Genomic DNA, 21,731 nt, shown 5'->3' on the forward strand with positions numbered 1-21,731 from the left:
CGCTTCCGGCGCGGCGCCGCCCCCGCGACGTGTGTCTGCTCCCGGTGCCAAGATGGCGGCGGCCGCGGGGGCGGCGGCGGCGGCGGGGCTGTGGAGCGAGGTGAATCGCTGCGGCCAGAACGGCGACTTCGCCCGCGCACTCAAGTCCGTCAATAAGAGTGAGTGCGGCGGCAGTGCTGTTCCCCACGCCGCGGGTCTGGGGTCTCTGCCCGGGCGCGTTGGCCTTGCGGAGGGTCGGTGGGGTGCGGCGGGGAGCGATGCTGTCCATCCGTAGGGTTCGTGCCGGGAGCGGGGCTGCGGGCAAAGGCTGCGAGGATCTTACTGTGTTAGGCTAGGGGGAAGAGGGGCGGCCGGGGCCCAGGCTCCGCTGCTGTACCGTGACCATCGGGTCCTTGTGTTGTAGCACGCATCCCTTGCTCTGGGTTAAGCCCTCGGAGTTACTCGTGGGTTTTGCTTCCGTTTTGGTCATTGGAGGAAGGAGGGCTTTTCCCCCGGGAACTGGAGGAGGGGTGGTGTGCGTATGGACTAACTAGAACTTGCTCGAAACGGAGAGTTCACGTTGAGATGTGTTGTTTTGGTGGCTAGGCATCCAAAAGGGGATTGCAGTATCCGGCACGTTGTTGTTGTAAGTTCTGTCTTTGCTGCTGGTAGGCAGTAGGGATTCATCTCCTGTCCTGGAAAAGCTGGCATCCCTGAAAAAATCAAATAGCAAAACCCATGCCTCTCTTCTAGTTCTCGTTCACTGTCATCCACTGGCAGAAAGTTTTAGCATGTAAAGTGACTCCCTGTCAAGAGCCACACCGTTCTTCTGTACCAGCTGTTTTCCTTCCTGAGTGTGCTTTACGTGGCACTGGGGCCTTGGCACTGTGGTCTTTGCCTGAAGTGAAATGCCAAGGAAAGGTCTGCCCAGGCCTGTGTAGCCTCTTTGGTGCAGCTCTCTTCCAGACATGTTAGCACAGTGCATGCTTCTCGTAAGTTCAGGGTCTGTATTGGGTTCTTTTATCCTGGTGGGGTTTGTTTCATGATCCTGGCCAAAGCAAGCCATGCCAGGATGCTTTAAGTTGATGTGGCCACTCTAGGATGGGTTTTTGCAGCTATAGTAATGTGAGTCTCTTACAAAGCCTGGCTGTGTTTGAGTTGGATCACTGTGTTGAAACTGGTTTCTCCTCCAGTATTGCAGATCAACAAAGACGACGTGACAGCACTTCAGTGTAAAGTAGTGTGTCTTATCCAGAATGGGAACTTCAAGGAAGCCCTTGGTGTAATCAATACCCACACTAAAGTGTTAACCAGGTGAGTTGTGTTGTGCTGTGCTTTACAAAACTCCTGAGTCCTTGAGAAGCTGCTGCAGCTTCAGTGGAGAGGACTAATAAGGCAGCAAAATAAAGAGCAGGATATGCTCAGTGACATTGGGGTTGGTGACACACTTATTTATGGGAGGGGTGAGACAGGGTCTGGTTGAGTTTGAGGCAGTCTAACACCTTGCTGTTAGTGTTGAAGGGATTGTCTCTGAGTTTTCAGCCACCTTCACATGCTGATTCTGCTTGTAGATGTGGCTGGGTAGCGTGGCTGGTACAAGGGAAGGGGACAGATCTCTCTGGGAGGGAAGTGGGAAGGGAGAAGCCTTTGTTGGTGGCAGCAAGCTGTTGGCTTTGCTTGGCTCTCTCATCATACACCTCCTTGGGGTCCTTTGCTTTGCCAGCCTGAAGGAGCTGCCTCAGCTTTTGGGGCGGTGCAAGCCCTTTGCACATCCTCTCAAAACCAGGACCCTGGAGACAAATTGTGTTTGAGAACAAGTCAAGCTTCTCATTTGTGTCCTTACGATTCTAATTTTGTTCCTCATAAGGATGCTCTTTGTGCAATGACAAGGATGAAAAGTGCTACCCAAGAAGTGGCTGGCAGCAAAACTTTTTGTGTTTCAGATGCTGTTCTTATTAATGAAGTTCCCAGAAAGGTGTGTTGAAGTTATCAGTGTGATGAAACATACCTTTGTTTTTTGTTTGCATCTGAATAACATGTAATTACCCTGTTCACCAGTTCCTTCTTTCCTGGGACAAAAGGGGCTTAATTCAAATTTTTTAGCTTACTATTTTATTATATGGTAAGGAGAAGCATTTTTTTTTTATATTCAACTGGTTTCAGAGTTCTTCCTATAACTTCTTTCAGCTCATTCTACTGTGTGTCTGTGTCCTGCAGAGCAAGGAGAATGGTGGTTCTTGGTCTGTCTTGAAGTTTTCCTATCCTGCACTGAGGCTGCTTTGATTTCATTCTAAATTACATTAATTTTCAAACTCCCTTAATACTCAGTTGAATCGAGATAATTTTAAATAGGCAAAGTAAAGCTAATAATAAATGGCCCCAGGCGTGAACTAAAGGACTTGCTGATTATTGTCCTTTGGCTTAAATGGTAACTCAGGGGTTAGGTGAAACATAGCTTTCAAGGCTCAGATTCTTTGAGAGTGCTTCCCTCCTGGTGTGAGCTTGCTTTGAAGCCTATTTATGTTTGCAAAAGCAAACCCTTTTGCTACAGTTCTGCTGCAATCATATTTCAAAATATGTTAATGTTACCTTTGTCTTGGTATCAGCCTGTAAGTGGACTGTGTTTTATACTTTTCCTCTCTCTCTGTGAGTCAATTGTCTTTAGAAGTTTGCAGTAACAATGTTTCATTGCAATGTAATGCCTTTCCCTTAAGAAAATGTCAGGGAATGAAGTTTGCTATTGTTTTACCTTTTAGCATTTGATTAGCATGATTAGTAGGCGGCCTGGAGCAGAGAGGATTTGGAATACCATGTGTGTGGAAATGCCATTAAAAAGAAACCTTTTGTTTTTGGATGAAGTTTTGATATGCTTTCTCTGTTGAACACCAAGTAGATAGGAGATACTTTCAGTGCTGAACAGATACATAATCCAGTAATCTGTGATCATATGTTTGGATTTTTGGTTATGTAGCAATCTGTGCCTAATTAAGGCTGGTTGTATGTGATTGAATGCTGTTGAATGGAAACTCTAGTGCTGGCTGTCAGCCTTTGTCTTGTCCTTGCAGTGATGTTATTGCCTTTGAGAAGGCCTACTGTGAATACAGGTTGAACCGTATTGAAAGTGCTCTCAAGACCATTCAGAGTGCCAGTCAGCAGACAGACAAACTGAAGGAGCTTTATGGACAAGTGGTAATTACAAGCTTTTCTTCCTGGTGGGAGTTTCATATGCTGGATGCCTTGTCCCTCCTCTAATGGGGGACAGGTATGGGGACAGAATTTCCTTCTCTGGCTTGAAGGTAAGGACAGGTATGGTTCCAACTGCTCAGACTTCTGTGAAGCTTCAGTTGCCTCTTTCTGGAGGCAGGGTTGTCATCTTATTCCCACAGAACCAAAGCAATACATTTGTGACTTCTGCTCCCTTCCTGGGTCTGGCCTGGTATTAGCCACCTGGTTGAGGAAGGAAGAGATCTGATGGGATTTGTTTGTGGTTCAGCCATCTGTTTGCATTAGATACCTGTTCAGGAATGGTTTGTGGGACCTGATGTCTCAGGCATTAAAAGTGATGCGGAAAAGAAGTTATGCTTTTTCCTCTTCTTTTTTTCCTGGTTGATCAGAACAGTTTTGTGAAGAATTGGCTGTCTTCTCTCAGCTGCATGAAAGACCATTCATTTAATTTCTTTCTTAGAGAGGCGATCTAATTTGGAAGAAGGCTGTTTGAGGACAAAACTGAGTAAACTGCTGCTTTTAAAGAAGCTGTTTTAGGAGTAGGAGCTGTGTCATTTTTGTGCAGGTATCTGGTGTCATTGCTTGAGTCCTTGCAAGTGTAGTCTATATAGCTTGCCCTTAAAGGTAGATGCAAATGTTAGTAATGTTCAGCTTAAAACATATGATGCTCTACTGCCCCCAGTCCATGGGGAGGGAGGAAGGAGGCTGTAGTTACCAGCATGCACAGGAAAATCCTGTTCTGAGGGCTAATCTCTTTCCTTTCTCAGTTGTACAGGCTGGAGCGTTACGACGATTGTCTGGCTGTGTACAGGGATCTCATCCGCAACTCCCAGGATGAGTATGAGGAGGAGAGAAAAACCAACCTCTCTGCTGTTGTGGCAGCACAAAGCACATGGGAGAAGGTGGTGCCAGTAAGTGAGTATGTGTGTCTTTGGGTGCAAGAGTGAGAGCCAAGGAATAGAGGATACAAATTGTACTGGAATCGTGGATACTGAACAGGACACAAAGGTGTTCCTGTCTTGTAAAGATTTCTGAGTATGTTGAAGATCATGTAGTGGTTTTCCCTGTATGGAGGAATAAATGCTGTTATTATTTATGAATTACACTTCACCTTTGATCTTTAGAGAGCCTGTACTTTAGATGTCACAGCAGAGCAGGAAGTAGATCTTTCTGAACCTGTATTAGCAGAACACCTGTGGTGACTAGCACTTTTCTCTCTCATTACCCTTTTGCTCAGGGTTAAAGCTAGTTCTTATGATCCCCCAGCCATGCTTGGGAATATTTTTGTTAATGAACAATGAAGACTGTAATGTTCACATTTGTTTAGAAATCCTTGTCCTTGGAGGTGCACACAGCATGCTCAGCTTTCTTTTCAATGCTGTGGATTCACTTTCTAATTCTCTAGAGCAGCAGTTCTTAGTTGCCCTTTTGCACAAGCCTAAGTAGTCCCCAGGTTCAGGCTGGAGTCTCCCTGCTGCCTTGTCAGTTGCCTCTGACTTTGTGCAGTGTGAGAAAAGATCCTTTGTGCTGCAGCTTACTTGCCAGGTGTGTGCCCTGTTAAATTTGCTTCTTAAATTTATTTCAAGGATTAGTTTGAATGTACAGGAAAACTCTGGTTTGTGTGTGTTGCCTGTTAAATCTGTTGGTGTTTATGCAATGTTATATTTATTTTTCATGCTAGGAGGATTTAGGCCTTCGAGAAGCTACCTATGAGCTGTGTTATAACAGTGCATGTGCATTGATTGGGCAAGGGAAGCTGAATGAAGCAATGAAAAAGCTACAAAAAGCAGAAGGTAAAAGCCTGGTGAGGTGAGAGGGAAGCTTTGTGTAGTAGAAGCAGTTATTTGCACTCTGATGCACAAATCAGAGGAAAAGAGGGTTTGAGAATTTAAAAACTGATCAGCAGCAGGATTTGTTGTGAAGCTGGTGTTTTTGGACAAGTGTTCCTCTGGGACTCTTTTCCAGAGCCATGCAGCATGTCCTGGCTCTCCTACAGCCCACTGATTTGTATTCAATAACTTTGTGCATTTTTTTGAAGCAGGAAGTAGATGTGAATTTAATCTCATAAACATGAGGTGAAATTTTGTTGGTATGAGTATGTATTTAAGTACGTGCTATAAAAGTTCAAGGTACTTCATGGTATGAATTAGTATAAGCCAGTAAATGAGCTTTTTAGCAAAGAGGATTTTTTTTCAATGGAGTTAAAGAGGGATTTTGCATGTTTAAAAAAAATCTGGGGGGAGAACTAGGAAGGACTAGTTCTGTCTGATCTAATTGCTGTTACAGATAAATAGGTCAGTTCTGTCCCAGTTTTGATGAAGAATAACAAGTGTCCCATACAACTGATAAGCATGTGTAATTTGAGCCTATGTCCTTTGATAGTAGTCCTTTGGAGGGCAAACAAGTGATACTCTGGTGAAGTGTGAGAAAGTGAAGTGACTAGTATGGGTACTGAAAAGTTACAGAATTGCTGTCCCATAAAGGGTGTTGTAAGCTGAATATTGCAGGCTTGCAGTGCTTAACTGGTGAGCAGTTGCAGCTGATCCCTGTGGGAAAAATCAGGAGCGAGGTCTAAGGAATTTTGGTCAGGAGAGAAAATTAGTGTCTGGGAGGGACAGTATCTTCTGTGCCTTTGATTGTTCTTCTGCTTCACATAGTCTGCTCTCTCATGCTTAGTCCCATCCATCATCAGCCTGGTAATCTGCTGTGCCCTTGTAGTGCTGCAGGAGTTTCAGGGATACATGGAAAGGTTCTATGTTCCCTCATGCTTCTTGCCTGGTTTTTTTCACCCTAAAGATTTCTAAATTGTGTTTTTCAATGTTTTTCCTTGCAGAGTTGTGCCGCCAGTCGCTGTCAGAGGACTCGGTAAGTTCCCGATGTGGTTCTGGAGAGTGTTTGCTTTGCAGCAGGGGCAGCGAGGGTGCAGTCCCAAAGTGCAGAGAGCCAGAGCAGAGCCAGGGCTGCTCTGCTGGTACCAGCTTGTGAGGCTGGGGCAGCCATCATGGCTGTTGCAGGCGGGCAGCTGACACCACAGGCTGTTTGCTGCTGTGCTCCTTGCAGAGTTCTGGTGCAGGTAGAAGGGTGCAGGTTGTCTGAAACCTCCCTGTGACCTAGCCCTGCTAGGGATGAACATGCTGAGTGGGTGGTGACAAACAAGGAATTTGTAACCAGTTGTTGCAGAATGGCAGACTGAATGTACAAGTTAAGGTAATCTTCAGGTTCTAGCTGGAGTAGGTGAAGCTTTCTTTTCTCCTAGTTTAACTCAAATATGCTTCTGTTTGTGCTGTGGGTACAACCTTCATCTGTAGTTGCTGGGATACTTTGCTGCTAATACTGCCCAGGAATGTTTGCCAGCAGAATGCTGAAGCTGGAAGAGAGGTGAGATAGCAGCTTTTAACTTTTTGCTTTGATTTTCATTCAGGATGTGACAGAAGAAGACATTGAGGCTGAACTGGCTATTATTCATGGTCAGATGGCTTATATCATGCAACTGCAGGGGCGTACAGAGGATGCTCTACAACTCTACAATCAAATAATCAAGTTGAAGTAAGGGATTTTTTTAAAATCAAATGCTCAGCCTTCCATCTGTGAGAGACTGCTGTTCAGTAACAGTATGCTTTCTACTTTCCTTATCTGCAGGCCAACAGATGTAGGACTCCTTGCTGTCATTGCAAATAATATCATCACAATTAACAAGGTATAGAATTACCTTGACACTTTCATTGTGGTTAGTCAGCTTGCTTCTCTGCTTCTCTGGAGAGAAGGAAGATAATCAGTAAAGATGTTTTCTTAAACTGTAGTTAAATTGCAGACCCAGGGACCTTTACTTCTTCAAGGAATGTAGCGAAATCTTCTCATGATGTGTGATTTCCACAGGACCAAAATGTCTTTGATTCAAAGAAAAAGGTGAAGCTGACCAATGCAGAAGGAGTTGAGCATAAACTCTCCAAGAAGCAGCTCCAGGCGATTGAATTCAACAAAGCTTTGCTTGCAATGTACACAAACCAGGTAGGGGAAACTGGTCTGCAGTAAGTAGCTATGGATTTAATCCATGTGAGTTTGACTGGGAAAAAACGGAGATGCAGCTGTTCTATTTCAGAAGATAGGACCTCTAGGTTTAGGCACATCAGTGAGTAGAAAAATAAAATCATCCCTAAAAGCACAACTGTCTTGGGTATTGCTGTAGTGAGGATGGTGGAGATACCTAGAGGACAAAAGGGATGTGGGGATTCTTAAATGTGTCTGAAGGGGCACTAAAAGGACCTCTTGGTTCTATGTACTCATTTCAGGGGAGTCACCACTAGTATCTCTTCTTAGATCCTGTTGGTTTCTTACCCCTGTGTGAGGTGCTCACAGAGGTGAGAAAAGTGTGTTCTCTCTTCCACTGCAGGCAGATCAGTGCCGCAAGCTGTCAGCAAGCCTGCAGTCCCAGAGCCCCGAGCACCTGCTCCCTGTGCTTATCCAGGCAGCCCAGCTGTGCCGTGAGAAGCAGCATGCTAAGGCCGTAGGGCTTCTGCAGGTAGGTTAAGAGAAAGTTGGCCAGGCACCATCTAAACCTGTGTGTTGTGTTTTCCTGTGCTGTTTTCCCGTAGTTTGTTTTGTTTGGTTTAAATTTCCATGGTTATCTTGACTCCTTATTTTGATTTGGTTTAATGCTGCTGGAAAGCCTTCACACCCAATTGAACAATTCTGCTTTTAAAGGGAAATAGTTCCCTTACACCTCTGATTTTTATGCTTATGAAGCTGTAGTAGATTCTGGGGTAAGCAGTAGGCTTTGCAGCTCTGTTTACAAGCAGTTTGCAACACCCTTCTTTGGATTGATTGAGTGGCCTGTGCCAGAAATCTGAAAGGGCACACTTGGGGGTCCTTCTCTGCTGTGTGCTGAAACCTGCCTGTGCTGGAAAGCTTTCTTTGGCTCTTGCCAGCCTGCTGTGACTGAGCATGACATATGATTCACCAAAGCAGCAGCCTGGTGCCCACACACAAGTTGAATTGTTGTTTCTTCTTACTCTCAGGACTTTGCAGACCAGCACCCTGCCAATGCAGCTGAGATCAAGCTGACGATGGCACAGCTAAAAATTGCTCAAGGTATCTAGTGTCCTCCTTTGTTGGGAAGTGTCTGCACTTGACAAGGGTACAAGGGGTAAGAAAACCAGACTTCAGGGCAAGCTTTGCTGCAGTCACTGTTATGACAGGGGTGCAGAGTAGAGGTACTTTCAGTCAGGTAATACATATATTTAGCTATGGCAGGATAATGCTGATAGCTAATGTCTGGATACATTGGCTCCAAAGATTGCTGGCAGAAGTGCCCACAGTCTCTGTGAAATGTTGAATCTCCTCTGGGGCTGGATAATTTTGGGAGCAGTGTGAGGCTCCATAATGGTACCATTCCTGTATGCAGTCAGGCAGCACAGACTTGAGCCTGAGGAGAACTCCCTGGTAGCCAAAGCTTGCTCCTGAACCCTTGCAGGATGTGACAAGAGCAGAAGGGTCCATTGTGTGGAGTTCTGTCCTTAACTCCTGCAATGGGGGAGATGTGAGAAGGGGAATTGTTCTGTCCCCATTGTTTACCTTTCACTGGTGGGATCAGGTGTTGAGATGCCATTCAGAGTGTGTTCTTCCTTTTCTTTCTTCTAGGCAGTGTCACCAAAGCCTGCATGATCCTGAGGAGCATAGAAGAACTGCAGCACAAGCCTGGTATGGTAAGCAAAACTCCGTCTGAACTGTGTAAGGTTTTTCCCTTGCAGGAGAGCTTTGCCCTGCTCGCTCCTTTTTGCCTCTTCCCCTTGGCTGCCATTTGACTTGAGTGTCTGCAGGGATTCTGAGCCCATCTTCCTTGTTTAGGACAAAGGTGGTATTATAACTTGCTTCAGGTAGCCTGAACATAGTCACAGAAGTACTCTGCCTGTCAGAGGGATGCTCTCTGCCTATTTTCTCACTCCCTGGTAATCTCTCAGTCTTGCATGTTGCCTGGATTTACTTGCATAACATGACTGGAGCAACTGCTGGTTGCTGGTAGGTACTGTTGGGAGGTTTTAGAAGCAGCTTTAGGACAGCAGGCCTTGGGGGAAAGTGCTGTGTTCCCTCCCTGCAGCATTACCCTGACCTGCATGCTTATCCACACCTGCTATTCAGAAAAGCCTGATGGCCTTGTAAGTGCTCACATGTTCAGCATAAGCATCTTGAACAGGAGCTGACAGTTGGATCTGTTCCAATTGTAAGTGTGAATAATCAAAATAATTTATAGGGGCAGCTCCTTAATAACAGCTCTTTGCCCTGGGTCACCTCTACTTGTGACTGGGATGTCAGCAAATGGACAGTATCCTTATAATCTCTTCAGTGCTGATTTCTTTTTTCATAGCTCTTGAGGTAGAGAATGGGGGATGAAAAAGGTTTTCTAATGAAACTGAGTTCTGTGATAAGCAAATAAAGTGCCAAGACAGGACGATTCCTTCTGTGAATGCAATCTTAAGTTTTTGGGAAATCTGCTTTTGGGAAATCCCATTGTTTAACTGCTGAGACTCTGGCTGTAGACAATTTGCATGAAGATGTGCTATTTACTGCTCTTGAATGTTTGCAGGTGTCTGCGTTGGTGACAATGTACAGTCACGAAGAGGATATTGACAGTGCAATTGAAGTCTTCACACAGGCTATCCAGTGGTATCAGCAGCACCAGGCAAGTCAGACGAGAGGAGTTATGTGCAAGAACCTGTCCTGGATTTTCTAGCAAGTCCAATTAAGCTTTTCCTGGTGATGCATAGCCCCAGCAGTTATCCAACTGGGGATTTGGAGACACGTGAGCTCCTGTTTTGTGAGCATTTATCAATAATATTTTATATGTGTTATGAATAGGGAGCAGCAGCTTCTGTCAGATTAGGAGGGTGGCATCAATGGATGCCTAAATGTAGCAATCAGGACTTCTCCCTGATAGGAGAATATGGTGGAGCAGCAAGCTGCCTTGTCCCATGCAGTTCTGTTTCACTTCCCAGAGTGCAAAGGTGGTCTGCTTTCTGCATGACAGGATGCTAACTCAGTTCTCCTTGGCCAAGCCTCAGGTGCATTAAAGCAGCTACAGCTGGGCTCCACACTGTGATAGTAAGGAACTAATCATGACTGCTGTATCTTTCAGCCAAAGTCTCCTGTGCATTTGTCACTGATAAGGGAAGCCGCCAACTTCAAACTAAAGCATGGCAGGAAGAAGGAAGCAATCAGCGACTTGGAGGAGCTCTGGAAGTGAGTAGGGTGGTTGCTGAGCTGCAGGTCTCTGCCCAGAGTCCTCTGCAAGCTGTCTGGTGGCAGGCAGTGTCTGACAATTTTGACTGACTAGTAGCTGTCCTGTAGAGTTGCCTTTGCACAGGGGCTTCAATGCAAGGCTGTATTTTGAAAGAAGGGGAGATAATTCATTTGATCTATAGTTGATGCTCACTGGTGGACTTACCCAGAAGCCTCTGTGTGCAGTGAACATTTCTTTGGGGACTGGAATGGGGTTTTTTCTAGTGCTACATAAACGTGGATGTCCAGGTTTTAGTTTCAGTTGTGCACTTAATGGGATCTTTTATTGGGGGGAGTGTTAACTTGCCTTTGCTACTGGGTTTTTCCTCTTCTATTGCCTGCTTCATGATACTGTGAAATTGTCTGTACCTCCCTTAATCCACACCAGTGATGTTTGGTGGTGTACTCTGGAGGAGACCACATACTAACATGCCTGTCCCCACAGATAGCAAATGTGCTGCAGCAGCAAGCACTGTGTGGTGTTACCGGTCTTTGAGATGAGTAACATTGGTAACTTGGTCCTTTTCTGTTTTGTTTTGTTTTCTTTTTTCCCTCTAAAAAGGCAAAACCCAAAAGATGTGCATACTCTGGCACAGCTCATCTCTGCCTATTCCCTGGTTGACCCTGAAAAAGCTAAAGTGTATCCTTTTAATGGTGGTGAAAGAGGTGTTTGGGTATTTCTTCCTTGGATTTTCAGCTGTGTGGGGACTTCAGACCCACTCTTACTCAAAGAAAGGCAAGGAACCTCTCTGGAACAGCTACATATCCAGGTCAAGTCTTAGCTACATTATTTCTCTAATTGGCTTCATTACTGTGATATCTCAGGACCCTTTAATCTTTGGCCTCCTCCGCTTTGAGAATTAATAAGACAAGGTGGAACCAAAAACAAGAGCACCCGCATCTCTTCTGTCGGAATCTTTAACCTGTGGTAGTAATGCAGGACTGATACAATATGGCAAAGCTCTTGCTTACTCACTATCTCATTCACATACTGCTTTTGTCACCTGAGCTGCTTTCACAGGAAGCTGTTCCCTGTATTAAAGAGGGAAAAATGAGGCAGATGGTGATTAAGCAGCTCATCCCAACTTGTATAAGAAGCTAGTGAGAGAGATGTAAATAGCCCCATAGGCCTGTCTAGGCATTGTTAACAGATAGAATTTATTTAAGCTGAGGTTGACTCTTGCTGTCTGGAAGAACATGGGTTTTTATGCTCGCTGGTTTGCATCCCTGAACTCTTCCCTGCAGTCTTAGCAAACACTTGCCTTCCTCAGACACCATGTCACTGAAAGTAGATGTTGACGCGCTGGAGAACTCCCATGGAGCAACCTATGTTCGGAAGAAAGCTGCGAAACTCACTGGAGAGAACCAGCAGAAGGAGCAAGGGTAAAGCAGGCTGCTATATTTTTTTATTTAATTTTATTGCTGTAGCTCTGGTGCATCCTTCTTTGGGGTGGTTCAAGAACCATACCTGGTGTGGTAAAGGTATTGCTGTAGAAGGCAAGCTGGTGGAAAGGGAGCCTGTTATTTGACTGCAAGGAGCTTTATATAGCAGCAGACCAAGGGAATGGTTTAGCTTCTTCCAGAGCTAGTTTTTAGTTGACTTGTCTGCTCTGTCTCTGCTGTGTCACAATGTCTTGTTTTCCTTTCAGACAAGGGGAAGTGAAGAAAAAGAAGAAAAAAAAGAAGGGTAAGTTGTATTTCCTAGCTGTTAAAACAGCACAGCTCCAGAGAGTTCTCCAGATTCTTTCTCCAAATAGCTGGCCTCTAGGTCCTTGGGTGCTAGAACCCTTTGCTAGGACTGTGTCTCTGGAAACCTGGATCTTTATGATAGCCTGTTTGGTTGGGGCATTTTTGCTCAGGTGTTGTGAGAACAACACCCTGATAGGGTGATGCAGTTGCTGGTCTCTTTGTGCTGCCATGCCATTGCTACTGACATCCCAAGCGTGTCCCTTGGTGATGCCTCTGGTTGTTGACCCCAGTCTCATTTCCTGGCACTGGATGTTCTGCAGGAAAGCTGCCCAAGAACTACGACCCCAAGGTGACTCCTGACCCTGAGCGGTGGCTTCCAATGCGAGAGCGGTCCTACTACCGTGGACGGAAGAAGGGCAAGAAGAAGGATCAGGTTGGCAAGGGGACTCAGGGTTCAACCACAACTGGCTCTGAACTGTAAGTACCCATTTTGCAAGGATTGATAGGGGGATTCACTCCTGGGCAACTGGGAGGGCTGTGTTTGTGCTGCTCTGCTGCAGCTCTGTCACCATATCAACTGTGGGCAGCACAAGTGACATCGTCCTTTGCCGCTTGAACCTGCTACCAGGTGCTCTCCCTGGAGATCCCTATAGGTTCCTGAAAACCAGTGTGATAGGATAGGCATGCTTGAAGGAGCCGAGGTGCAAATTAAAATTCTCATAGTCTTTCAATGCACTTCTCCTTTGGCAGTGAGATTAATTTTGCATGCTTTCTCTTGAGCAATTTGCTTTCAAGTCTTTTGGCAGCTGTAGAACCATTAGCCATGATTTGAGAAAACGCTGTACTTCCTTCTAAGCTGACACTGATTATTTGAACTGGAATCAAGAATTACCATTATGTATGAAGCCTGACAGCAAGATGGTGTCTTAACTAGCATCTGAGAGGAAGGATGCTGGATTTGCACTGCCTAGGAGTGGGACTTGAAAGGCTTCTTGCATGTTGCATGAGCTGTCACACATCTATTCAAAAGTTAGCCTTGCTTTCATTGTCAGTAACTTACACCATCTAGTGAACATCAGTTAGAAGGTGATTGCTGCCCTTTGAGACATGTTCCCATCCTCCACCAGCTCCTTCTGTATGTTGAAGCCTCTCCTTGCATGAGTGCCCTCTTATACATAATGCTTGCTACCTAATGGGGCAGCTGCTGCTTTTCACTGTCAGCTCACTGCACTAGTACCACGTCTTGCAGGTGGTTGTGAACCCACACGGTGTGTTTTTCTCTTGCCTTCCTGCAGGGACGCCAGTAGAACTGCCAGCAGCCCACCTACCTCCCCTCGGCCCGGCAGCGGGGCAGCTGTATCGGCTGCGAGTAACGTCATCCCTCCCAGGCACCAAAAACCCGCGGGTGCTCCAGCCACCAAGAAGAAGCAGCAGCAGAAAAAGAAGAAAGGGGCTAAAGGAGGGTGGTAAAAAGCAGGATGTGTAACGTCCCTCCTTCAATACGTGATGCTGGTTGCAGAATAAAGGTCAAAAGCAAATGCTGGCGAAAGACTCTTGGAATCTGGATCTCTGTCCTGCCTGTCAATGGTCTGGGGGGAGATGGGCTGGTATAGATGCCATGATCTGTCTGCTCACCATGTTCTCTTCCTCACATTTGCCCTCACTGTGACTTAGGTTGTTGCCATCAAAGTCAAACAAAGCCCCTAAGAATAAATCTGTTTCTGTGTTACCAGACATTTAACAGATATGAGATAATCATGAATTTCTTAATGTAGTTTCATGCTCCTCTTTCATATGTCAGTTTAGGCTTTTGGCAGATTTATCTATGCATGATGCAAGCTCTGTCTTTTATGTCAGTCAGTCATTGACCACCAAAGAGCAAAGGCACAAAGCATCTTAGAAAACAACATCTGGGCTTTGTAATACAGGATAAGATAGGCTGAAGGGGGATAACAAGACTGTTAGGAGAAAGCATGGTGAAGTGTATGGCAGCAGATTCAGCATCCCACTTTCTGCAGGCCAGCTGCCTTATTCTAAAGGGCTTGGCAAAACAAAGGTGAGCAGAATGAGTGTGATTGTCTGAGGTGTGCTTCTTCCTCCTTTGGCCTTGACCCTACGTTCCTACAAGTCTTAGGTGCTGGGTTTATGAAAATGGAGTGGTACAGCAGCAGGTCAGCTAAAGCTCAGTGACTCTGGAGAGGGACCCAGAACAAAGGAACTCAAGAAATTATACCTTTGAGACTAAGTGCCCATCCTGCATGCACCTTGCATGCCTCTTGGCCCAATGGTTATTTCTGATCTGGATCTTTACCACCTTACTCAGGTGTTTCTCTGTGTCCATGCAGGAAGGCTGTTGATGGTTCTTGTGAAGTTGCAGCTTTGCTGACAGTTGTCTCCTTATCTTCTGATGCACCTGCTTGCTGGCAGAGCAGGGGAACCAAAAAAAGCCCAGGAGTTAGGATAAACACATTTATCAACAACGAAAACAATAGTGTGCTATCAATATATTTCTTGTACTAAAGACAAAACAATATGCCAGCTACTAGGGAAAATTACTAGGAAAACTAATTTCAGCTATGGAGGTATAAGTTCATGGTTTGCAGCCTGAGGCTTCAGCAAATCCAGCTACTCATCCTGAGCAAGTAAAGCTAAGCAAACAGCATACTAAATCATACAGAAATATAACTATGTATCTCATGCTGCTGAAAACTTATTCATGCTAAACTACTATCTCTCAACATAGGTCTTGAAAATTCTGGTTTGATGAATGTAGCCAAAACATTTTTCCAGACACGGATTGTCAGTGGGTAGAAATGTGCCTTGGAGAGGGTTGTCAGATGTCAGCCCAAAAGGCAAAAGCTTCTGTCTCAGAAAGAATTTAAAGCAAAGGCCTTAAAAGGTAGGGACTAAGGGACATGTTACTGTGGCTTAAGAAAAAACAACTGAGTCTCCTGGCAGTAAAAATCTACTGTGCAGAATCCATTTTTTTTTACCTTGCCTGTACAGTGGGAGTATCTGAGAAGAGGGCTGAAAGTGTGTTGTCTGAAAGAGACAAACAGAGCATAGAGAAAGAAACCAACTGAGTGCTGAACAAAGAATGTTGTTTTAAATTACTTCGCTGGGCGATGTGTCCCCACTTAGATAGCAGCTGATGGCTACAGTAGAGAGACCACTGTCCTGCAGCAGTCCCGTGTTTGGAGGGGAGATACCGGAAGAGAATGCAGCTCTGTTCTTCAGGTGTCTTTTCTGGTGAAACCTAGCACAAGCTCTGGCCTGATGGAAAGGCTAACTCGTGATTGCTGGAGCCCTGTCCCGGGTGCCTGGCCAGTGTCCTGACTGCTGCGCCGGAGCTGGGCAGAATAAGCCAGGAGCAAATCCCGCGGGGGTGGGAGCGGGGGGTGCAGCAGCAGGTGTGCGGAACCCGTGGCCTTCCCGTACCAGCGAGAACCGCCCGCGGCAGGGCTCGTTCTCTGTCTCTCCGCCACTGGCGTGTTCCCAGCCTGGCGCTGGGTGCCCGGCTGGCGGCGGGGGCTGCGGGGGCGCTCTCCGTGCGCGGTGCGGGTGCGCGGTGTCCGGTGCCCGCGGCCGGAGCGGTGCCCGCGGCCGGAGCGGCGATGGACCCCCGCCTGCGGGCCGCTGCGCTCTGCGGGACGGCGCTGGCCGTGGCGGGCGGCACGGTCGCGGTGTTCCGGGCCTGGGCCCGCCGGCGGAGCGCGGTATCGCTGCCCGCACGCTCTGCAGCCGCCGCTGCCGCCGCCGATCAGGTACCGGGGCCGCGTCGGGGCGGCGGGCGAGGCCGCGGGCTCGGGGAACCTCGCTGGGCCGCCCGGGGCCTCCCGGTGTGGCTGCGCCGCTCCGCCCGTCTCGGGCCACCGCGACCTCGGCCCCGGCGGCGCCCGGAGCCGCGGCGGGGCGGTGGCCGGGCCGCGGCCGCTCTCCCCGCTTTCCTGCCTCGCTTCCCTGCTCCCGGGGCCGGCCGGTGTCCCAGGGATCCCCCATCGCTGCGGCCGGGCACTTGTGCCGCCGGGGCCCCGCGGGCATCTTCAGCTTCCTCAGCGCGAGGGGGCTTTTGCCGTGCCCTCCAGGCCCCTTGTTCAGTCCCCTTCTTTCCCCCAGCCCTGCTAAGCTTTGCTCTTGCCCCGGCTGCCCGGGTAAGTGTGCTGCCCTCGCTTTGCAGGGTAAAGGACACGGTAAGCAGATCCTGGTGCTGGGCCTGGATGGGGCTGGGAAGACGAGCATTCTCCACTCCCTGGCAACTAACCACGTCAAGCGCAGCATGGCTCCCACCGAGGGCTTCAATGCCATCTGCATCAACACCGAAGAGTCCCAGATGGAGTTTCTGGAGAGTGAGTGAACCTGTTTTAGTATTGATTAGAAGTTCCTGTTTTGTGCCGTAGGGCTCAGGCACCTATTTTATTAGCTCAACGTCCCCAGATGCCTGCTTCGATAATGTGAAGCTGTGATTATTTTCCCCTTGGAGATTCTGCTTTCCTACTCAGTCTCTTTGAAGGAGAAGACACAATGGTGTTAGAGATCAGTTTTCATTCAACCCTGACATCCTGGGAATTCTACTCCCAGAGAGAGATGGGTAAACCAGATTGGGTGAAACCAGAAGAGGTTTCCCCAGTAAGCCCTGTGTTATGGTCCATAGCTCTTGTACTGCTTCTCCTTGTGCTCCTGCCTGGCAAAGGGCAAGAGTTACAGAGGAATAAATAATAAGTGAAAGAAGAGAGGGGGAAGAGAAAAACTTTGTGCCCTTTCTGTTCAAAAGCCTCAGATGTGGTATTTTTTAGTCTTTAAATAGTCTTTTGAATGTCTGTAGCATTTTGTTAAAATTTCTGTACTGTTGTTAGCTATGATTTTTGGTTATTGTCTGTGCCTGCAGAGGGCATCTCCTGTGACGCCTTTGGTGCATCACAGCTGTTTGAGGTGCAGCTAGCTGATGGGAAAGGTGGAGGCGCTGGGGTAAGGTCACTCCCCGGTACAGAGAGGCTGACATCCAGCCTCATCAGTGCCTGCCTTCTGTGGAGGCAGGAGCTGCTCATTGATTCCTGCTGTTTCTGCACTGTGCTGTACCAGTGCTCAACTGGCTCAGTTGGCAGACAGCCCATAGATGCCTCTGTACCTTTAGCAGGTCTGAAGGAGTTGTACTGTTCCCAGGTAAGTTTTTGGGGTGTGGGGATGAGGCTGCTTAGACAAAGCTCCATTTCCAATCTTACTACCACATCAGTCTCTGCAGTGGTTTGGGGAAATCGTCTTTAGAGGGATGCTTGCCATTTGTGCCCCTCAGCTGGTATGTAAGAGGGTGTCTCCTACAGGGGTGTGCTTTGCCTGTCTGAGCCCAGAGAAACCCACAGTGTCTCTTCTCCTGCCTGGGGATGGTCTAGGCCCAGCACTGCACACACCACAGCAGAACCTGTTGTTTCTGAGTCGTCCTTCCCTCTCTGGTCCAGGTTGGTAGTGCCTGAGATGTGATGGCTGCGATCTGACCCATGGGAAATGCAATGTCTCAGGCCAGTTTCAGCCAGGTAAATCCATGCATGGCTCTCTAATCTGGTTACTTATCCACTCTGTACCATTGCCTAGTCCAGGGGTTAGCAGCCTGTGCTGTGATCGCACGGCACAAGGTGATCAGCAAACAGCAGGGGTTTTATTTTGCTGGCTTAGAAAGGTGGAAGACTGTTCTTTTTCTTTGTACCAGCATACAGATAATTGGATGGTATCTTGTCCTCTGCAGGTGGTAGGAGCTCCTGCCTTCTCCTGAGTTCCTACAAGTTTGGGGGAAAAAAATGTTCTCTGTGAGATTGCTGACCCCTGGGTTATGCTGTGCATGAATACACTTAAAAAAGGGAGCAGTGCTGAGCCTCTGCAGTATCACAGTACAGAATCGGGCTTCTGTCCCAAACATTACATGTCAGTCACAGCCCTCTGCCTCCTTTCCACAGTGGCAGACTTGCAGTTCTGCTTCCAGGTACGTTGGGCCACTTGAAGAGGCAGGCATGCTCTAGAGGGAAATGTTACTTCCCTTTCCATATTCTTGAAACTACTGAACTCTTTTGACTTAAGTGAACGCAAAATTGTTTTGACACAGAACAGTCAAAGAGGGCAATAAAAGATGGCTGTATAGTCAGACAATTTTGAAAAGAGCTGCTGTGATAGGGAACCCCAGATATTATTGCTTTGTAAACTTGCTGCTTTTGAGAGACTCACACATGCCTTTTGAGCACCTCAGTACTCTTTGAGTGAGTGGTCCTGCAATGTGCCTGAAGACCACCTAGAGACCTGAAAACAAATCTGAAATACTTAATATACTGATAGTTATTCCTTCTATTAAACTCAACAACCTACTGAATTCTTTGTCCCCAGATGGGAGCAACAATCTCAAACACCTTGCTGCCTACAGTTTCACCAGAGAATTATTTTAAGACCTAGTTTTGAAGGTGAACTGCTTTCCTCTGTATCCAGCAGAGAAGAGCTCATGGAGAAATGGATGTTGTGTGAAGATACTTCAGAGGGCTGCCTGAAGAGTCTGCTGGGACTAGATTTTTTGTCTCTTCCTTAAGTACCTTTGGTCATTGACAAAACTGTGGGAGTTTTGAGCTAGTTCTTAGTGTTACACAAATACAATGAGAGCCCTCCACACCTCAGAGCTAAATTTCTCCTCTGGAAATTGTACACCTGCTTTGTCCTAAAACGAGATGGGCACTGGGAGATAGTCTGTATGGGGACATTTGGTGTTTGTGGACACTGAACTGTTTTCTACTCTCTTACTTGCTTGAGATCAAGAACCAACAAGGCAGAAAACAGCTGTAAAGAAACTGAACCCAGAATCCTCTCAAAATAAGAGCTTAAAATGGGAAGATTTTTTTTCCCCCAGAGCATACACATATGCCTTCATGGGACCTGACTGGGGAAAATAAAGCTGTTTTCAGTCTCATGTACAGTAGCTCAAATACTCTGAGGTTTTGGTAATCTAAATACCTTGGGTTTTCAGCCCAGGGCCTGCTCTCTGCACCTCTGAGAGCAGTGCTGTTGAATTACTTGGTGAATCCTGTGCTGCTGTCTTCTCTTCCAGTCGGGGGCAGTGAATCTCTGCGCTCATACTGGAACATGTACTTGCCCAAAGTGCTGTTGCTGGTCTATGTCGTGGACTCGGCTGATCATGCCCGACTGCCTGTGGCGAAACAGCTGCTTCATCAGCTCATCCAGAACAACTCCACCCTGCCTGTGGTAGTTCTGGCCAACAAGCAGGTAAGAGTTCCCTGCTGCTGCCACAGCTTGGGCTGGCAGCAACTTTGGAAACAGTAACAAAGCCTTTCAAAAGAGGCTTCATACCTTTAAGGAGAGCACACAGCTGGGAGTCTTTCTGACACACCTGTTGACCACAAAACAAAATAATCTGAGGTTGTTTTGGATCTGCAAGATGCAGGTCCTGTGCTTGGTGAAGATGCAATCAGAGCTGTGGGTGGAAACTGCTGTACAGTTGCAGGGTTTGGGAGCTTCAGGGAAGACCACAGTTAGATGTGAAGTTAGGTTTCTGTTCTGAGTATCTGCCTAGAAGTACCACTTCACCTAGGAGCAGCTAAAGAGTGAAGCACTGTTGTTTGCCTTCAGACTGTCTGGTTGGTTGCTCCTAAGGCTGCTTCTGAAATCTGAGAGAAAGAGCAGCTTTCCTCACAAGACAGTGCTTCCTCCTAAGATCTTTGTGGAAGTAAGTGGTGGTGTACCTCTGAAAAGAGTTGGACCTCTGGTACAATCAGACGACAGAAGAGCCCAAGGGTTTTAATCACAGATTCTCTTTTATGAAGGTTGCATGCTCAGTATGCTCTACATTGTTATCTCCTAAATTTCTCGTAACTGAGGCCCATTAGTAGTAGTCATTTCTGTTACTCTTGAACACAAGTGCAGGCTTGGGCTTCATAAGCCTCAAATGCATCAGAAACACTGGTGGCTGAGAAGGCAGGCAGGGCATGATTGTTGTATATTTGCCCTATTCTTGTAACTCTTTGCTGGGCACCTGGGGTCTTGGGCCACCAGTGCTTTTGTCTGCCTTGTGCAGGTGAGCTTACATAGATATCAGAAACAGTGGAATTGGTGTAGAAATAGAAACAACTGTACCCATATTCAGGAAGAAGATAGGTTAGAAATTAACTCTTTTCCCCAAGGCATTTTAGGACATGGGAAGTGACCTCATAAAAGGTACAAAAGAATGATGCCCCAGAGCCTTTGAAACTCTTTCCCTCCTGGACAAAAGCAGAGGCTCAAAGTAGGAATGGTGCCACTACTTCTTGCAACTAATAGGGTTATTTTATTTTTGTGTAACAGGATCTCGAAGGTGCATATTGCATCACTGATATTCACGATGCTCTGGCTCTGTCTGATATTGGGGACGAGAGGAAGATGTTCTTGATTGGTACCCATGTGGCAGAAGATGGCTCTGAGATCTCCTCCAGCATGCAGGATGCCAAGGAGCTGATAGGGCAGCTGGTTTTGGAAACACAGTGACGACTCTTTTCTTAAAATAAACAGGTGTTTGCAGCTGAGGGAGAGCACATGTTAGTATATGGTCAGTTTGCAGTGTGGCAGCTGAAATTAGCAGATATGCTTTCCTGGTGGGTGTGGAATTCCTCTAAAAGTGGTATCTAGTTGGTAAGAAAATTTATAGTGGTTTGAAAAGTAGTCTATTTTTAGCATTTTTGTAGGAGAAAAATAGTCTGTCTCTTAGGCAGCAGATTTAAGGGAAAATATAGCTTAGATGGGCTAGATAACTTCACGTCAGGTGGGAATCAAGCACTGATTTCCGTGGAAAAAAGTTGCATCCAGTGAATTTAACATGGCTTGATGTCTCAGGTTAAAGTGAAATATGTTTACTTCACAGGTTTTACAGAACACTTTTAACAGTGGTGTTCTGTTAAAAGTGAGACCTCACTTCTTGACAGTGTCAGAAATTTAAAGTGCTGCAACTAGTGTTTTTGACAGTGACAGTTCTTGTTGTGTTCGACCCAGTTGTTATGGGAGTAGCAAATTGATAATCTCTGGAAATTGGGTTGGTTACTGCTTCTTTAGTGGGTAAGAACAAGAAAATGAAAGCAGTAATATATTGTTTCTTTGCCTACAGGCAAAAAACCAAAATGGTGTAATTTGAGGTAGTGACTGGATGCTTTTAAGTTAAATTGGCAGCAAAGGTGGGAGACTTGTCCATCAGGTTGAGCAGCTTATTTAAGCTTAGTCCAAGATGTCCTCGAGCAAGTAGTCTTATTTGTGAAAACCCTGTTGTTTCTTGACGGTGGTTTCTGTTAGCACAGCAGGTGAGGGAGGTGACAAGCTGCTCAGGAGTGTCACTTTCCCAGTGTCCTCCTAATTATACTCAAAGGACATGACCCAGGAGCAGTCCTGTAAAGCACCTGTTTTGCACACGCATCTATTGTACGAGGCTTTTACGGTTTTGTCCTTTGTAACAGATGCATAAAGCAGAAAATTCCACCCTAACATAAAGCAGAAAATTCCACCCTAAACACGGCTCCGGGCTGCTCTCTTCTCTTCCAGCTGGGGAACAAGATGTTCGG

At 46.7% G+C, this 21,731-nt stretch overlaps 2 protein-coding genes across 5 annotated transcripts; both read left to right on the forward strand.

The window, feature by feature from the left end:
- On the forward strand, positions 1-13,717 carry SRP72 (signal recognition particle 72). The gene is made up of 19 exons (XM_064711018.1): positions 1-158; positions 1,173-1,293; positions 3,045-3,168; positions 3,972-4,115; positions 4,886-4,997; positions 6,038-6,069; positions 6,626-6,750; positions 6,844-6,901; positions 7,081-7,212; positions 7,595-7,723; positions 8,220-8,292; positions 8,842-8,906; positions 9,785-9,880; positions 10,334-10,437; positions 11,039-11,116; positions 11,722-11,859; positions 12,126-12,163; positions 12,486-12,642; positions 13,461-13,717. The coding sequence occupies exons 1-19, from the start codon at positions 53-55 to the stop codon at positions 13,633-13,635; spliced, it is 2,007 nt and encodes a 668-aa protein (XP_064567088.1). The 5' UTR covers positions 1-52; the 3' UTR covers positions 13,636-13,717.
- A 1,972-nt stretch (positions 13,718-15,689) lies between these two features.
- ARL9 (ADP ribosylation factor like GTPase 9) lies at positions 15,690-21,668 on the forward strand. 4 transcript variants are annotated; one of them, XM_064711022.1, is made up of 5 exons: positions 15,690-15,929; positions 16,343-16,511; positions 17,484-17,618; positions 19,241-19,416; positions 20,491-21,668. In XM_064711022.1, the coding sequence occupies exons 1-5, from the start codon at positions 15,780-15,782 to the stop codon at positions 20,668-20,670; spliced, it is 810 nt and encodes a 269-aa protein (XP_064567092.1). In that variant the 5' UTR covers positions 15,690-15,779; the 3' UTR covers positions 20,671-21,668. The 4 variants fall into 4 exon arrangements, with proteins under 4 accessions (XP_064567092.1, XP_064567093.1, XP_064567094.1 ...); XM_064711023.1 differs by lacking the exon at positions 17,484-17,618 and having other exon boundaries at positions 15,693-15,929; XM_064711024.1 differs by lacking the exons at positions 15,690-15,929; positions 17,484-17,618 and adding an exon at positions 17,619-17,693 and having other exon boundaries at positions 16,377-16,511; positions 17,903-19,416.
- The last annotated feature ends 63 nt before the right edge of the window (positions 21,669-21,731 follow it).

Source organism: Zonotrichia leucophrys, chromosome 4, assembly GCF_028769735.1.
Source record: "Zonotrichia leucophrys gambelii isolate GWCS_2022_RI chromosome 4, RI_Zleu_2.0, whole genome shotgun sequence".
Classification (NCBI taxonomy): Eukaryota; Metazoa; Chordata; class Aves; order Passeriformes; family Passerellidae; genus Zonotrichia; species Zonotrichia leucophrys.

What these genes read in the sequence shown, in the direction of transcription:
- SRP72 (XM_064711018.1), top strand. Translation starts at nt 53, where the DNA reads ATGGCGGCGGCCGCGGGGGCGGCGGCGGCGGCGGGGCTGTGGAGCGAG. An exon ending in ACTCAAGTCCGTCAATAAGA is followed by an intron (nt 159 to 1,172) that starts GTGAGTGCGGCG and finishes TTTCTCCTCCAG; the next exon opens with TATTGCAGATCAACAAAGAC. An exon ending in ACAGCTAAAAATTGCTCAAG is followed by an intron (nt 8,293 to 8,841) that starts GTATCTAGTGTC and finishes TCTTTCTTCTAG; the next exon opens with GCAGTGTCACCAAAGCCTGC.
- ARL9 (XM_064711022.1), top strand. Translation starts at nt 15,780, where the DNA reads ATGGACCCCCGCCTGCGGGCCGCTGCGCTCTGCGGGACGGCGCTGGCC. An exon ending in TCCTTCCCTCTCTGGTCCAG is followed by an intron (nt 17,619 to 19,240) that starts GTTGGTAGTGCC and finishes CTTCTCTTCCAG; the next exon opens with TCGGGGGCAGTGAATCTCTG. An exon ending in TAGTTCTGGCCAACAAGCAG is followed by an intron (nt 19,417 to 20,490) that starts GTAAGAGTTCCC and finishes TTTGTGTAACAG; the next exon opens with GATCTCGAAGGTGCATATTG.